General features: G+C 39.6%; 1 protein-coding gene across 5 annotated transcripts in view; it reads left to right on the top strand.

Annotated features, from left to right (window-relative positions):
- Nucleotides 1–18,626, top strand: part of agrn (agrin) — a 294,106-nt gene that overhangs the window by 92,731 nt on the left and 182,749 nt on the right. For all 5 annotated transcript variants that reach the window (XM_088403131.1, XM_088403140.1, XM_088403158.1 and 2 more), the window contains one exon: nucleotides 3,190–3,228. In XM_088403131.1, the coding sequence (XP_088259257.1) occupies nucleotides 3,190–3,228 (39 nt within the window). The remainder of the gene's footprint in view (nucleotides 1–3,189; nucleotides 3,229–18,626) is intronic.

Genomic DNA, 18,626 nt, shown 5'->3' with positions numbered 1-18,626 from the left:
AAGGATTGACTGACTTATCTGATTGTTTTGTTGACGTTCCCTTTAGCGCAGCTCCATCTAGTGGATGCATAATGCAACCCCAGTCACTACTCTAGCTTCTGTTCAGTGCGCCTTATATTGCGGTGTGCTTTGTATATGAAAACAGTCTTAAAATATGAAATTCTTTGAAGGTGCCTTTAGCACATGTGATGTTATTTTCAGCAAGTGGAAAAAAATGTTTATAAAAGTATTGAAGTAAATAAAATAAACAATTACATAATTATACTAACTTCATTCAATCCCAAAGATGTCATTTTACGTTTTTAAGAGTCCAGACATTTAATCCCAAGCAAATGACATGTTTTTTCCAAATATTTTCAAGTACGGTGCTAAAGGAGTGTCTAAAATGGGCTGGCATTGAAATTGGCAGTAAAATTGGCGTTTTACTGTTGAAAACTGCTAATTATGTCAGCTATTACTTTAAATGCAAAGAATAAGTGCCACTTTTCTCATTCACAATTTAGCTGATTTTCAAATCTGTGTGTTTTGAAATGACAAAATAATCCAATTAATTCAATTAATCGGGCAGCTCTTGTGTGTGTGCATGTTTTTATTTTGTGAGCATGTGATCTTATTAGATATGAAAAACAGGTAAAATTGGCGTATCTGTTTGGGGATGTTAAGAAAGTACGGCTCATCTTTGCATTTAGTTAATTGAGATGCGTCCCAAGACTTTTGAGCCCAATCTTCGCATATGCGCTCACAGCACTGTCTGCCTATCTCTGCATACTGTAGCTTCTCCCCGATGGAAATTGGCTTTCGTCATGAGTGACTGGGACAGAGCTTCAGCAGACACTTCATTATTCACTTGAAGTCCCGACCTCATCTTTCCACTGCTCTTGTTATTCCCGCTCTCTTTCTTCCCCGAAGCCCCCAGCTGTTGACAAGCAATTCTGTCAGCCCCCGTTTAAAAGTCGCCCGCGTCTCAGGATTCTCGGAAAGTCCGGAGAAAGACTCGTGGATGCCCGCATAAAAGTGTTCTGCCGCTGGATTAATTGGTGTATTTTATTGTCCTCGCTAGCTTCCTGCGGTGCAGAGTCATGCGGTTATATCAAGCTGCGATGGCGGTCTTGACCACCAGGGGGCTCTGTTTAGCGAGACAGCTATGGCAGTTGAGATGGGGGGGGGTTGATTGAGCGCTGCGCTCCAGCTAGCTGCTGCTTTGGGCTCTATGTATCACTGAGGAGCACGCCATGTTGACATTGTGTTGTTTGTTATGTGAACTTTCCAGCCTCCAAGGTTGAACATAACTCACTCCGGTGTCTCATGGTCGACCTCAGACTCATTCGTTTTTTTCCAAACAATTTTTGCCACGGAGAGTAATGGAAATAGTATTCATGTGTTCTCAATAGTATTCAACAAGGCCCGGACCGGCATCCCAAATCGTTTACCGGTCGGATTAGAGCGCCTTTGTCGAAAAACGTGTCCAACAAAAGAAAAAAATAATTTGATGATGGCACATGGGGTGCGCTTTATCTACACGGGGTTGCACCGGTCGACTGCAGACGTACTTTTGCTCGATCGCGTGACATCGCCTTACGTGGCAGAAAAAACAGTCAGCCTAAAACAAAAAAAACAGAGCTTACCTGATTTAGGAAACTAAGCAGGGTCGGGCCTGGATAGTACAGTGAATCTTCTTGTTACAACATCTCTGGCTTACGTTATTTTCATGTTGCGACGTGGAATAGTGAATTTTTACAACCCCTCCTTATGACATTTTCCCCATTGTGCAACTGTCATGACCCCAGGGGCTTGGCTGTATTTATGTTGTTTTGTCTCCATCTGAAGGCGTTTTTAGTTAATTACACATTTTCAGTTGCTGTCCCTGCAACACGTCACTACAATTCTGGTCTGCTATTGGTCGGCCTCACTCTGCTAGTGATGTTAAAGTGAGAAGCAAGAAGATGATTTATATGGAAATGAAGCTTGAGATAATCAAGAAATACGAAGCTAGCCTAGGCTACCCTTACTAGGGAATATGGGCATAACAAGCGGCACTCAAAGGCAAATAAATCCTTTTTATATTTTTTATTTATGATGTTTTCTGATTGTAAACATGTATATTATATGTACATAGCACTTATGATACTATTTTGTTACCAATTTTGAATATGTATGTACAATTGTGATGTTTTTACCTGGGCTTCTAAACGCATTAGCTAATTAACATGAGTTTGGATTGCCCGTCATACGACCAATTCGCCTTACGACCCCAACCGCGGAACGGATTAATGTCGTAACACGGGGGCCCACTGTACTTACTGTATATGGGAGACCGCCTGGGAATACCAGATCTGTGAGCTTCCCGGTGAAGCCTGAGAAAGGAGTGTGTGTATATTTTAATATCCTTTTACAGTATCTCTATAATGTATCCTCTAAATCTCAACTCAGTGTAACTAGGGTTTAGGAGCAGATCAAAGGCACATGTGGCGTTTACTTGTGCTCAGGTCGAGATGGCTTAACCTTTCCTCCGCTGAATGGACAAATAAAGAGTGAAGCCAAGGACAGGAGGCTTAGGATTTGGCCAGAATAGACAAGTTTAAAATGAACAATGTTCTGATGTCTCTTCTGTCCTCTTCTGTCAGCCAATCAGCTTCCTGCACCAATTGTGTCTGTCCAGGTATTCATAGTTGTGGTCAGTTTGGGGATTCTCTAGTGTCCTTTCCGGTTCTTGTTTGTTGTTGCTGCAGTTATCGTCACAGCCTTTCCCGAGTCCTTTGTATTAAGTGTATCGCTTTATGTTGCCTTTGTATGCGGTTCTTGACCTGGTTTTATTTTTTTCATCTTCATATGAAGTTTTCAGCACACCTTGTCACACTCTCTCTAACGATGCCCGACCATGACGGATATCACTGCCAAAGAGTAGCTAGCAATTTTTTTATATCGGTGCTGAACAGTCATAGGGTTTCTCCGACCCCATATGTAAATTTCTCAACCTGTTTTCACCGCAAAATTTGTGAAATAACGCACACATTTCAGTAGAATCCCTATTCTCTCTAAGCTTTTCATGCTGATACGCACCATTATAGAAATCTTGTATTATTTACAAAACTCTAGCGTTTGTTGACTAAATGTGTTTTAATGACATGGCCTTTGCTGCAGGGTTTCCAAAACATCTCATTTATTTATTTTTGCTCTTTTCTGTTTCAGACAAGCCTCCTCACTTTACACCAGCTCAGCCTCCCGATGGTAAGTCCTCCGCGCATTCTGATTGGTTACCAATGCTATTTTTGAAAATATCAGATACCGTAGCTAATCATGACGTGAGTGCGGATTATGTCGGACATGATGAATGCTCCAATTGATGGGCTTTGTTGGTTGGGCGTGTTTATTGCTTGTCAATGTCAACAACTTTGTTGCTATTCTCTTGATAAGGTCACCTAGTTTAATAGAGCATCTGTATTTCATTTCATTTGAGGTTTGGTGCTTTGTGTTTGACTATGCTAGCCTAAAATTCACATTTGTACTTAAATGCGACACATGGTTATTTCAGTATGCAGACTTTTTGTTATTTATAGACTGTTATGTGTTTGTTGGTATACCGTGAGTTTTTTTTTTTTTTTTACATGTTTTTTTGTCTAATATGATGCACCTAGACCATAGGTGTGGAACTCCAGTCCTCGAGGGCCGGCATCCTGCATGTTTTCCGGTTTTCTTTCCCCAACACACCTGATTCAAATAATTAGCTCATTAGCAAGCTCTGCGGGAGCTTCGAAATGATCCCAATCATTTGAATCAGGTGTTTTTGAGGGAAAAGGTTTGAAAACATGTAGGATACCGGCCCTCCAGGACTGGAGTTCGACACCTGTGACCTAGACTCACATTTCATATCTAATTTGAACAGCGTAATAATATGTGTTTTTGCTCTCTAATTAATGATATTATGATGGATGGAGCTCAGCTTCTTCACCAAGTACAAAGTACGCAACTTCAACTCTTCATTCATGGGGCACGAACACAACTTTTTGACTCTGAACAACTTTGCACTGGATTTGAAATGGATACGATGTGCTTTACTTGCAGACTTTCATCTTTAATTTGAGGGGGTGGCCTTTAAATTCAAAGCGGGGTAACCGCTGTAGGAATGATTCACAGTTTTTTAACAAGGGAGCCCGCTAGCCGCATGCTAGCATTGAAGCGTGTTAGGTTAAATTTCCGCGGGAAACAAAACATCTCAGTCACGAGCATCAAAATTCCCAGCCGGTCGTAATTCTGAAGTCCGTTTTATGTACTTGGGATCTTGCGTCGGATGGATAAAAAACGTGTAGCTGTGCCTTACGATGCTTATCTTCATCATGAATAGTGATTGTCACAATTGAGTTTTCGGTGGGTTTTATCTCTGGAGGAAGTGCAAAAAAAAAAAAAAGTCACACAAAAGTAGGAGGGGCCGAGGTGGGGAGGAGGAGCTACCTGAAACGATGGGTCCACGTGAGTGGCTACAGGTTAGATCTGACAGTTTTTGTCAAAAATTTCAGTCGCGGTATTCACACATATGCTAGCCAATGAGCGTAAAGTGTTCCGCATGCTAATTTTTATTCGAAATCAAATAAGTTATTGTTTACTTTTGTTCGTCTTTTTCATAGGGTCAAAACGCAGGGGTGTCAAACTCATTTTTGTCGGGGGCCATTTTGTAGCGAGAACTTCCTTCATTGGGCCGATATGTTGAGGAAACCAAGTCGATTTTAAATGATCTTATTCATTTTTTTACCGTACTATTACCGTACACAACAAATTGATGGCTTAGTTGTTTTGAAATCAGAAGTAAAGCATTCTAGTTTGTTCATTTATTGTTTATATTACAGAACAAACCAAAAAATCTCAACTTTATTTTTCGTTATACACGACAAGCTAAAGTTTTGGAACTGAGTTTAGCAAGGGTCATGGAAACTTACATGATTTGCTTTCGCGGGCCACATAATATGACGTGGCGGGCCGGATTTGGCCCCCGGGCCTTGAGTTTGACACCTGTGTTTTAAATGAACTAAAAAAAACAACCAGTCTTACTAAAACTCTTTAGTGGACGGTTTGCGAACGAGCCGCCATTTTGGGTTACGGGACGAAGGAAAGAACCGAGCGAACCCGCCTCTAAATTGAAAAGTTAAAAACGATTGCAAAGAAGCATTTTTGTCACGCGCGCGGTCGGAAAACGCGGGGTCCCATGCGGCCCCTCGGTACCACCGATAAAAAATTGTGGCCCCCACCTCCGGCATTTAAGTCGTCCATCCCCGACACAAGCATCTCTGTTTCAAGCCTCGGCATGAATATTTATCAGCGGCGCGATAGCGCTTGATAGATTTTAGTTTTGTAGTTTTTCAAGGCCTCGGGCTGGGCTTCTGCAGGCTCCGAAGGTAATGGATCATCCTGCTTATTGGTAGGCACCAAAGCCGGGCGCCTAAAGGCCCAACGACTATAATGATCCCAGCCAGACATTTGATGCCGCTGAATCCTACTTTGATACACTAAGTGCTCCGTCTCGCCACACGTAGGCCAGTTTATATTTGTGATGGTGCCGTTTCCATCGGGGGATGTTGTCCTTTTAGCGCTAATAGGCTTCTCGCTGTCTTGAGAGAATACTGAAGTGGATAATTGATCCTTTCTTCATTTTGCCTTCTGCCTACATCTGCTTATTGAGATGCCGTGCGCCAACGGCCCCTGTGATTTCATTGCGGTTGCTCATTTATTTACTTTTTGCCCGTTTTTGGGCAGCGGAGCACGCAGGAGAATGCGCTGCTCGTTACTGCCGCGACAGTGACGTTATCGTGCCGAATAATGCTTGTATTTCGACGCATAGGGTTTATTTTGAAGTTGTTATTGGAAAAGTGTGTCTTTATGTCTTTATACCGCGCAACCTGTTGCTTCTCGCGAATCGTAACTTGATAGGAACATAACGTTCATCTGAAATCACAATCGATCACAAACTCAGGGTCCTAAAAAAATGACCTAATTACACTGCTGACAGTTATCAGTGTTTAGCGCAGCCTTTAGCATAAATTCGTCCCGGTAGTGGTGCTCGACTTTTTTAGTATGATTACCTTGTATAGCGGTGTTAGTTTAAAAAAAAAAAGGAAAAAAAATCTCTGCATTCTTTGAGGCTCGTAGCCAGACAGTTGCTGTTGCTACTGATCACTTTTGAACACACCCGGCTGACTGCAATAAGTATTCTGTGCTTCTGATATCACTTTGTCTTGATCATAATGCATGGGGAAGACGTATCTAATGTCTCAGTATGTATTCAACGGTCAAATCTCACCGTCAAATAAAATCCATTTTTTAGCATTTAAGAATAAACAACTGGTGTCATTTTGAACCTCTACCTGTTTTGACAATCTATAAAAATATAGGATGCTCTGAAGACCTTCAGAACACCTGTGATTATTTTGGTATTCCCGTTGATTGGTAAACTATTGTCTTATAAGACAAATACTCTTTGTTAGCTAACAAAAACTGTATTCATTTTCTTAATCTTTTCAGTACCGAATTTTGCCCACTATAAGGCGCACTGGATTATGAAATGCTTTGGAAAAAATCAAAGGTTTCCGCATTATAAGGCGCACCTACCTTAAAGTGCGGAAAATATGGTATTAGCAAAGGAAAGTGAAGCGTTTTATATTTACAATTGCAGACTAGATTGTTAATATTGTTGCAGTCTGCGCAGTAAAAAAAGTTTTGAATAGTGAAAAATGTTTGGCATTATTTTGACAAATTTAGCAAAAACTCTCATCGTACCTTGTTGTCGTGGAGCCTTGTGAGACAATTCATCCGGTGGGATTTGTGTCTCGTCCCATCCCCGCATTTTAATCATAGAAACCGAATGAACTTGACTAATTAAAACCAGTAACGCGCATTTGAAAAGCTAATATCGTGCCAGAACGTGATTCTTTGTTAGCGAGTGTGCCGCGCGCCGATGTCATTTTACCCGCACAAAAAAATAAAATCCCGCCGATGGATGGAGCCCGGCGTCCCTCATGTATTTTCCCCGTCTGGGGGCACAGTTAGTTTCCGCACGAGTCAAGCGTTTAAAAACCGCTGCTAGCTCTTAATTACCTTTCCGATAGTTCTGTAGACTTTCCATCAGCGGCCTATGTTTTTTTTAATATCCCAAGGAAAACAAAAGGCCATTCTCCAATCGGTGGATTAAGGCCGTCCGGCGGAACGCCGTTTCTGCGGGTCATTTAACGCCGGGGAGATTAGCGAGACAATTACAGTCCGCCTCGATAGAAGCGTCGGCCACTATTCGGAGGTTTAGTAGCGGCGGAGGGGCGATTTAGAAGATGCTCCCTAACATCCAAGGGCTAATATAACCACGCCATTAGTCAAATCTGGCCCAAAGAGCAAAAGCCGGGCTTCCGCCGAATCCGTCCTCCGCTCCAAGGACGCCGGGCTCCCCGCTTCTTAATTACGCCAAATCGCAGACAAGGGTACCGAGGCGCGCTTTTGAAGGGCCCCGTTTATCTCGCCGCCGCCGTCGATGAGGCGTCCTTTTCGCCTCGCCGATCGGAAAGGAATTCTTTTTGCAAATGAGCGAGTGGATCCCGGGTCTTGGGGGACAAATTAGCGCCGGCTCTGGGATATTTATGCTGCGTGTACCACCCCCAGATGAATGTGAAGTCCCCCTCCCCTGCCGGATGAATGACCTATAATCACCAGTCCCAACAATGATAAAAGTCGCAAAACGGCATTTAATTAGCTCGGCTAAGCCTGCGTTGTCTTTTAATGATAAGACGCTTGTTAGATGTTTGGCCAAAGCGAGGAAGCTCTGCTAATAAGCAGTTTGGGGTATTAGAGGGGTACTTTGGGAAGTTCTTTACGGAGGACGGCAAACGAGCTAACTTCTTCATTTTGGGCCAAGCGCTTTTGTGGAGAGGAGTGATGCAATTTCCAGGTTACAGCTTTAAATATTGCACCTACTCTTGTGTTAACTCGTTCAATACCAAAGACTTGTTTTTATGTATTTTCAGAGTCCGGACATTCAATCACACACTTTTTTTTTTCCTAAAAGGCCAAAAGTATGGGTGTGATTTGAATTTTTTTTTGTTATTCATAACTGTTCAAGGAAGATTAATCTATCAGACACATAAACTGAGTTTTGACACAGATTTTTTATACCGCCCGTATTCTTACTTACGATAATTACCGTATTGGTACAAGCTAAAGGGCAGATGTCAGTTGGCTGTTAGCAGCAAATGCCTGTTGCAGCTAACAGCACCTTAAGTTGGCTGAGGTTGCTTATTAGTTTCAATAAAAGAAGCGAGCAGGCTGAACCTACGTCCGAGTCCATCCTTGTTCACACACAGGAATATTACCAAAACAGAGTCATAGAAAAAGTCATGATGTTTCCGTACCTTGCTGCTCTTTATTGAACCAGCCGGGGAAGAGCGCTTGTTGCCAAACTGTTAGTGCGCCTTGGACACAGTAACATAAAAAACGCCAGAATTTGATCCTAAAATGAAGGTTCAAGCAGTGAAAAAATAGAAAATAAAGTAGCGCCATTGATAGTACGCCAAGCTGATACAAAAATAATTCTTTGATAACGGTGCTCCGATCGATCGTATTTCCGTCTGAAAGGATGCGATCAATGTCTTTTATTGCCAATTTCGAAAACCGATCAACCGTGACTCATAATTTGCAGCCCGCAGCCAATGGCAGATCCGCGTGTGTGCAATGTGGAGTCTTCTCCTTTTTCCTTAATACTTCAGGTTACAAATCGAAGCAATGAGTAATGGAATCAAAATATGTTTGTGCATTACATGTACTGTCAATTGGAAAACATGGCATTTTTTTATGATAAATGATTCAATTCTGATTGATCATTTAAGTGGGAAAAAAATACAATTTACTTAAAAATGAAGGGTTAGGGTTAGTGTTGGGGGTTAGTGAGCAGCTCTGAAAATAAAGTGCAGCTAATCCTTGTGATAGGTATCGAAATTTGTTTCAGCTGATCTTACTGCTGGATGATCGGTATCGGAATCTGCAAAATAAAACCTGATTTGTATTTGTATTTTGTATTTTCATTCAATTTTATATCCATATAAACCACTTACCACTGACCAATACGGGCAAGAGTAGATATAAAGCCTGGGCGGGAGTAGATTACAACCCCTGCCCACATTGGTAGTTCATGCCGGGAGCCAATCACGTGTCTTGTAGGAGCGCCCGCTGGTAATTCTCCTGTTAGTTTGGTGCATTTGAAAGATTAGGATGATTTCCAATTATTTGTGTGTTATGAAAAAACTTTAACCATCTCATTCATAGTCATTCTTGCAGTATTTTAGCCGAGGGATGGATGGCACACCCCTAGTAGCGTGATAGCTAAGTGGTCCTGCCATGTTGAACTTTGACATGTTGTCACCATCTGGGTGAAATTTCAGCTCCCTGGTGCTTTATTTCAATGCTTTCTCGTTGACGTGAAATGCCTCTCTCAAGATGAAATGATTAGACCTTTTGTAAGTTTTTTGACCATTTTTGGGTCATTTTTTTTCCATGTCATTAGCGTATAATCCAAGCCAAGGGTATGACACACTCCTGCTAGTGTGATAACTAAGTGGTTGTGTCATGTTTGGCATGTTGTCACCTTCTGGGAGAAATTTCAGCTCCTTAGCGTCTTTCTTCCATGCTTTCCTTTTGATATAAAATGATGTAAAGATGAACATATTGGAGAAAATACCACACAAAATTTCAGATGTTTGAATTTGGTTTGTTCCTTTTTTTTCTAGACTTGTATTTTGACAATGCAATAGTGAGAAGAAGGGCGTTGAAAACATTCGAAGGTGGATACAGTGAATGAAACTGCGGGTGTTAGCTTTTTTTCCGCTCCTCCCCCGTGACGCAAACGACGGGGTCATGAAAAGAAACAGAGCACCCCGTCCGTGAGTCGTGTGTACTTTTGAAGGGCGTTCAACTTTGTTTGGATGGAGTCAAGGCCTCCGCGGGGGTCACACACCAAAACCATTCTGTGAATTTCTCTTTCCGGGCAGGCAACTTTAACAGCGTGAATGTGAGACCTCCTCAGCCAGTAAAGCCAAGCCCGCCCGCCCGCCCGCCCGCCCGCCCGCCTCTGAGATGCGCCAGATATTTTGTCTCTGTTGTGAGAAATCTATGATGTGAAAAGATTTAATTAAGATAGGTTGAGGAGTCATAATTAATTCCGTTCCTCTGTGAGTCAGGCGTTTTGCCAAGAACATAGGAAAGACTCCGGCAGAAGAAATTGCACATTTGTATACGTGCCTTTAAACGTGCGAGTCAACATCCCCCTCGGATTTCGAATGATGTCAAAAGTTTGCTTCCTTTAATATCCCCGCGCTGACAAAATTTGTTTTGTTTGAAGTAGAAGCTAACAAAATAAATCGATTCATCGACTACTAGTCCAGTTTTCAAACTGTTTGTAGTGATGCAAAATATGTTTTCTGCCAAGTGCCCTTTAACCAGAGCAAAGCATTTTGGGGTAAACAAACAAACAAAAAATCTGAAAACATGCCATCAATGTCTGATTTATTCAACTGAAGAACCTTTCAAGTTTCATTTCTATTGGTCCACAAAAAAAATAATCAACCTAAAGTGTCCTCTTTTGAATCATGCACGAGATCTGTTATCACAAAAGAAATAACTTAATTTTCGAAAATATTTTTCCACAAAAAAAATCAGCAATATAAAGTGTCAGAGCAGTTCTCGAAAAGAAATATTGATCAATAAATATTTGTCCATAGGAAAATATTACATTCTCTTTTGGGATTACAGTAAAAATTCATTCACAAAAATAAATCATTCACTTAATTTTTTATAAATATTTGTACGCAAAAAATAATCAACCTGAATTGTCGGGCATGTTCTCAAAAAGAAACGATTCTAAACGATTCTAAATATTTGTACACACAAAATATTCAACATTAATCATCCTCTTTTTGGGACGACAGTAGGCAGCTGTTCACAAAAACAAACCATTAACTTAATTATTAATAAATATTTGTCCGCAAAATGATTCAACATAAAATGTCAGACCTGTTCCCAGAAAGCAACACATCTGAATAAATACTTGTTTACAAAATATATTCAACTTAAAGTGTCAGACCTGTTCTTGAAAAGAAACAATTATGAATAAATATTTGTCCACACAAAAATATTCAACCTAAATTGTCCTTTTTTAGGATCACCGTAGAGATTTGTTCACAAAATCAAATCATGAACTTGACAGGTAACGAGCGGAGTCACCTGTCATGTTGTGTCGAACCATTGTATTAAGTAGGATGTCGGTTTTTACAATAATAAAATTGAATAAGCTCCTGAAATCTCCAAATGTTTATAATCCTCCTATGCAGCACATCCATTATGCTTCAAAGAATTGCAATAACATGAGCGTAATTCGGTTTGGCTAATTAATCATTTCTACCTGCTGATCAAAGCCTTTATCACTCATCATGGAAGTACGGGGCAGAAATGCCCTTTTTAACCTTGACATATTGCAGAGAACCAGCACGTGCTAATTTGCTAGGCATGGTCTCCTTCATTCATGTTGAGATGTCAACGCCTTGTCATACGCGTCTCCTTAATAATCATAATTAGTTTATTAGAATAAATTGGGAGTTGTTGGGGCGGTGATTGCTCCAATTAAATTGTTGGGTGCTGTTGACGGCAGTGGCAAAAAAAAAAATCACACGGTGAAACATGACTAGGATGAAAAAAAAAATGTCACATGTTAATTTGGGCAAGATATGGTAATTAGATTGAATGAAATGCCTTGCCATGTCAAAGTGTTGCTCAACAATGTCGCACTCTGATTTCCTGGTGTTAACTGAGTCCTCCATCACAGTCACTGTCTTCCTTAATGAGTCGCTGTGAAGTTATTTGAGCGTATAGATTGACGGGAAAAAAGAAATATCTACACTACATACGCAACACAATGCAATACCATGCGTCTTTATTTATATAACACAATGAAGACCGTGCTCTTTATGAAGTGGAACGCTGTACAGGGAATTTTGGGATTTATAATAGGCCGACACCATTATATTTGATATGTATGTTTCTAAATGTTAAATGCTTATAAATGCTGAAATTGAGTTGAAAAACTGATAGCTATGTAGTACATACTACATCAGGGCAATAAATCAAATCTACCGTATTGTTCGCACTATAAGGCGCACCTAAAAGCCTTAATTTTTTTTGAAAAGCCGATGGCGCGCCTTATAATCATGTGCACCTTAAATATGGAGATTGGGATTGGTAGATGGGGAATGAAGTGATGAAGTTTGTTTCTTTGTGTGTTTACAGTTCCACAAGGTTGCTCGTATTGACATTGAGTTATTATGCTATTGAGAGTTATTATTTGAGTATTATTGTTATTACTTTGAGTATTACTGTATTGTGATTGAAAAAGTTTTAAAATATGTCAGTAATTGAGGGCGAGCCTTATAATCGGGTGCGCCTTATACACGGAACAAGTTTTAAAATATGTCATTAATTGAGGGTGCGCCTTATAATCAGGTGCACCTTATATATGGAGATTGGGATTGGTAGATGGGGAATGAAGTGATGAAGTAAGTTTTACCTGTTTCTTTTGTGTGTTTACAGTTCCACAAGGTTGCTCGTATTGACATTGAGTTATTATGCTATTGAGAGTTATTATTTGAGTTATTATTGTCATTACTTGGAATATTACTATATTGTGATTGAAAAAGTTTGAAAATATGTCAGTAATTGAGGGTGAGCCTTATAATCGGGTGCGCCTTATATATGGAAAAAGTTAAAATATGTCATTAATTGAGGGTGCGCCTTATAATCCGGTGCGCCTTATAGTACGGACAATACGGTATTTGATTATTTTGTCAGTACAATACAGACAATACAGGCTGACCTCAGTGCATCACAGATTTTTTTTTTTTGGGGTGGGGGGGGGGCTATATTGCGGGGAGACGTGTTGTGACGGTTTCCTGCATGCCAGACAGACGAGGTGACTATAAACGCACTTGCACAGATTTATTGAAATCTTAAATGATTCAACCTCATGCAGTAACTGAACAGTTTCCTCTTTCCGTCCTTTGAAGTCTCATGGCAGCCGCGGTCTTATTAGCGGAAGTCGAGTCAAATCTGCCCGGTTACAGCAACATCGTGCCTTTGACACTCTGTTTGTTAGAATACTGCACCAGCACAACAGTAACATGCCGGTTTCATCTACTAGTGTAGAGTGCCCCCTCGTGGTGAGTAAAATAGCCGTTCAAACTCAAAATCAATACTTTGATAGCGCCTTCTTCTGTTTCCCTTTGGGAGATTGCCCTCTGGTGGCTAGTAAAAGAAACTGCACCGGACGACAAGCCACAAGGTTCAAAAGGTGACAAAAAAAAGTCACGTTTTGTGATCTGAATTTTTCCGTTTTTAGTTGTTGCTAGTGTACATGGAAATTATTCTTTTAATATCTGTTAAAAAATTTGCGCTATGAGTTGTCTTATGCATAAAACGTGTGCGCAAGAACAAACAGCTGTGATGTACTGCGATAGTTTGATGGAGGCCGACATGACAACTACATACATATTGCTCAGCGACATGTGACCGTTTCTTGTTAAACACATTCACTCTCCGCTGTATGCTGCTTGTTGCCCTCTCTAAATAACATTTATGACAGCTAAATAAAAAAAAAAAAGAAGGCCAATGAATCTTTATAATGGTGATGTTTCTCCCGCACTTTTTTTTTTTTCAAATTTAAGTGTATAGAAAGACATTAGTAAACAAATGATGCACTTGCCGTTATTGTTTGCTGCCACGTGAAAGGCCGGCAGAAGCAAAGTGGAGCATGATGATGATGATGATGATGATGTTTACCAGCTTGTCCGTGCCCAAAATGACTTTAATAAACATCCCCGCGGCTTCTTCACGTGTATGTCACCCGTATGTGTGTTACGCACCTGCGTGCTCGCAAATGATATTCCTATAAAAGTTAAATTCAAGGCTCAACGTATTTATTTATTTATTTTTTTGCATAGCAGTTTTTGTAAGCCTTTGATTAATTTAAGAAGCAATTTTCAAAGCAATTTTCTAATTTTCTGTTTAATTTTTTCTGTTTCTGTTTTTTTTTTTTTTTTTATTTTGGGTTAGCAGGTTAATCCCAGAAACCTATTATGGTCTTTCTTTTTTCAGTTATTTATTATTTAAATAATAATAATATGGCGTTTGACAAAATTATTTTAGAATAATAATTATTTTTTTTAATTTTTTTTGCAGAGCAGTTTGTGACTCGACTTAATTTGAGAACATTTCAAATTTTGTGGAGCTTTCTTTTTCAAGCAGGTTAATCCCACAAAACTGTATTGATGTTTTGTTTGTTTTATTAAACAATTATAACACTACATCACTAAAAAATATTATTACTTAATTTTAGTTATTGTTTTGTTATAAACTATTCAGAAACTAAGCAATTTGACTTATCTTAAATATCGTACTGATAACATAAATGTCATCAAGTCAAACTTATACTTTTACTTCATTATTATTATCTATATATTACCGAAAAACATTCAAATTGATAACATAACCGCTTGTCAATAAATGTATTAATATGACATACGTTATTATTATTTTTTTTTACAGCTATTATTGTTCAATGCATCACCTTTTATTCTGCATGAGTATGTAAGGTCTGAATGCATTTGAATGCACCACGTCTTCTAGTGCGACTTGGACGTGGCACGCTAATAGGAACAAAACCAGGGAAAAAACTTCAAAATAAAAGCCCGATAAAACAATCACATCATTGTCCATGTACCGAATATATTGGGGGGGGACAAAAGCCTCACTATTGTACGCAAATGATGTTTGGTCCAAAAACCATTTGACGCTCGCTCGATTCTCCTTTTAGCAAAAGTCCATGCGTTTTCATGAAGGACAAAATCCAACATTTACACAGCAAACTGCAAAGCGCCGTCTTTCAAGCCTTGAAATCGACGTACGTTTTCCATGAGTGTTAGGTTTTCCATGTGGTTAGGTTTGGACGCGCAACCGTTCGGAAGACCGACCATATGCTGAATGTGCAAATACTGGTTACGACGTACGCAATTTATCAGTTCTACAAGATGTTTGCCAATGTTCCGAAAAAAATGACGAACGCACAGAGTGTTGTTGGAACTTCAGTAGTAGTAGATCCAAAAACAATAAAGTGGCACTACTGATGGAACGGCTAAGTAGTCTCCATGAAACGGCGGCCCTGCAACAGGCTCATTTAAACTGTGCTGCGAAGACTTAGGATGTGACAGGCATAAAAACAAGTCATGGGAAATAAAAAGCTCCCCTTGTACAGTAAGTGAGCAGGCTGGTGCTAAATTCTCACAGTTTAAACCCCCCTCTGTCTTTATAATTAGGAGTTAGTGTCAACACCGCAGGCGCCGGGTGTGTATGTATGCCTTCTTCCAAACAGGAGGAAGCGGCTACGTTTACTGAAAATGGATATTTGGTCCAGGCTCATTATAGAGACGGAGCACATCCTGGGCGGAGCGGTGTTACTACCTTTTAGGAGAAATGTCCGGCCGCTTTGAATGCATCATACGTCGCACTCACGTCGGCAGCTAGCGGAGACTAGCTACGTCAAGCTACCGTATTTTCCGTACTATAAGGTGCACCGGATTATAAGGCGCACCCTCAATTAATGACATATTTTTAAAAGTATTTCCATATATAAGGCGCACCGGATTATAAGGCGCACCCTCAATTAATGACACATTTTCAAACTTTTTCCATATATAAGGCGCATCGGATTATAAGGCGCTCCCTCAACTAATGAAAGATTTTAAAACTTTTTCAATCAAAATATAGTATACTCAAAGTAATAACAATGATAACTCAAATAATAACACTAAACTCTCAATAGCATAATAACACAATATGAGCAGCCTTGTCCAAGTGTAAACACACAAAAGAAGCAGGTAAAGCTTACTTTATTACTTCATTCCCCATCTACCAATCCCAATCTCAATATTGATCCATAAATAAGGCGCGCCGGATTATAAGGCTTCAGCTTTTTAATAAAAATTAAGGCTTTTAGGTGCGCCTTGTAGTGCGGAAAATACTGTAATTGGAAATTTTATAAAAATTCACCACGGTCAGAGGCATGCTTGTGCCAATTGGCAGTCAAAATGTACTTTTCGTTCATTTCAAACCGAATTTATTTCAATTTTTTGCCAGTCGGATTTTTCAAAATGGGTCTCAATTGACAACTAGCACTGCATGTATTAGGAAACAGGTGAGAAACTCAATGCCATTTCACATTGGTAAATAATACAATAGGGTGAAAAAAGCAAAAACTTTTGTCAAGTAAACATGTGGGAAACATTGCCCCCAGATGGTAGGATGACCAAATGCTTGATTTGACGTGGAGTGAAGCCGGCTTTTTAAATGTTAATTGGCGAGGATCAGCTCAATTGATCGTGGCAGTCGTGATCAGTCGTGATCGAAAATTATATATATATTTATATATATATATATATATATATATATATATATATATATATATATATATATATATATATATATATATATATATATATATACATATATATATATATATATATATATATATATATATATATATATATATATATATATATTAGTAAATGAACTTTAAAGCTATAGTAAGAAGTGACAGCAAAATGTGTTGATGCTGCCCAGGTTTGTAAAAAGAAGCCATGCTATCTCTCTTGTTGCCATGGTGACCTCAGTTCAGATACATTTGTAGTCTGTAATATTGTGGGAGCAGCCTTGGCGGAGGTATGCGCTTGTCCAGGTGGTATGTCTAGATTATTGTTGCTCCAACTTCCTGGACAGATGATGCACACACAGGCATACACACACACTGTGAGCACAATAACAGTGTGAGAGCTTCCACTTGTGATTTATTAGCTGTGACATTAGCTACTGGTGTCAGGAGACTCCAATTTCGCTACAGCTGCTTCCTGTCACCACATCGCCGAAACTCCAGTAACAAGATTCTTATTTTGACGTTGAAAGTTGGAGTTTTTTTCCCCCTGTTTAATTTTCATGAGACCTAGCTGTTTTTTTTGCCGGTCGCTTGCTAATTTGATGAGAATGCGATTGTAAAACTACTACATTGTCACGTCGACTGGAAACGGATGAATTTTCAGACCGACTAAACACAACATTTCCATGCATAGGTGCAACAATCAACAGCCATTCTAGTCACGCTTACCCAGTTATTTGTTTTTTTTTTTTTTGCAGACAAATGTTTGAGACCTCTGGTGAAAAGAGTGTGTGTTTTCTAATTGAGTAAATTTGTGGAGAACGCAATACACACTAGACTGCCAAAAAAAAAATGCAACCTTGTTCTTCTCTCAACTCTGAATGACGGGAGGATTGCTGGTCCCAACTCAGGGACCACGAGTGCTGCATAGTTATTCACTTTTTCACTAAACAAATAAGAAAAGGTGTACTGATCTGACCCTTTACCCTGGTTACCGCAGGCATGGGCACTCACTCCGAATCAGTGGGATTTTTGCACAGGCAGACAGAAAACAATACATTTTTAAAACTTTCTCAGGAAGAAATCTGACAGTAGATTCACTTGACGCCATTTTATGGCATTTGAATTGTGCTTGTTTCTCCTAGGTCAAATGGAAATAATTATTTTTGTCTGGGTATCTTTTTTTTTTTTACATAAATCAAACATTTAAATGTTTTTGGCTTCAAACGCTGTGGGTGCTTTGCATTGATGTGCTAGGCTAAAGTCGAGCTGATTCTGTGCTAAGCAAAAAGGGGGTTTAATATTTTTTTTTTATCAATCAATAAAAACTGTGATGGTCCAAAATTATGAAAGAAATTGTGAGATTTTATTTTGGCCACTATCCCCTAGCCCTACTACTGATCGAAACTCTTGTATGGTCCTAGTTCCTTCATTAAATTTCCAACAAGTAAACGGTGAGTAGACTAAATGGTCAAGGTCAGAGCCGCAGTCAAAACGCCACCGTTATTTTTTCAGTGTTTTAGTTTGGTTGAGTTTTAATGAGCAAGGAAAGAAGTCAGCGGAGACACTCGCCAAGATGACATGCGGCCCATTAGAGGGGATTAAAATCCGACTGCATTACTGCATTCTTATTCAAGAGATGTTTTAGGCTAAAGTGCACATCGTATAGAAAAAAAAAAAAAAAGAAGAAGAGGAGGATTTGCCAAAGATACATTTGGCTGTAACCACTGAGCGTCAGCCCGGAATTGCTTTATTGGACAAAGTGGGACAAGTCGAAAAACTGTTTGGATCAGATAGCATAAAAATGGACCGTCGCAGTATAGCTAGGACACAATGAGGATAAGCACGAAGCATAAGTACAGACTGGGCAAGATAAAAGTGATTTGGAAAGATTGACGCAATGCATCGGCCACGGTGTTTCCGTACATACGGAAAGTTGAAATTCTTGTGAGCTTTCCTTGCGGTTTACTTGTGATCACTTTATTTATTTGTACAGCCCAGCGGATTTCTTGGTAAAATGCAATTTTTCTTCAACGGTAAGACACTCATTTTCGTCTCATTTTAATTGTTTGTTTAATTCGATTATAAAAGGAAAACAAAGAAAATACAGGTGTTGGTCAATTTAGAATGAAAA

The sequence above is a fragment of the Hippichthys cyanospilos genome, chromosome 2 (assembly GCF_059441005.1).
Source record: "Hippichthys cyanospilos isolate Australia breed blue-spotted pipefish chromosome 2, RoL_Hcya_1.0, whole genome shotgun sequence".
Classification (NCBI taxonomy): Eukaryota; Metazoa; Chordata; class Actinopteri; order Syngnathiformes; family Syngnathidae; genus Hippichthys; species Hippichthys cyanospilos.
The sequence above is the reverse complement of the archived record's forward strand: the minus strand, read 5'-3'. Positions and strand labels throughout refer to the sequence as shown.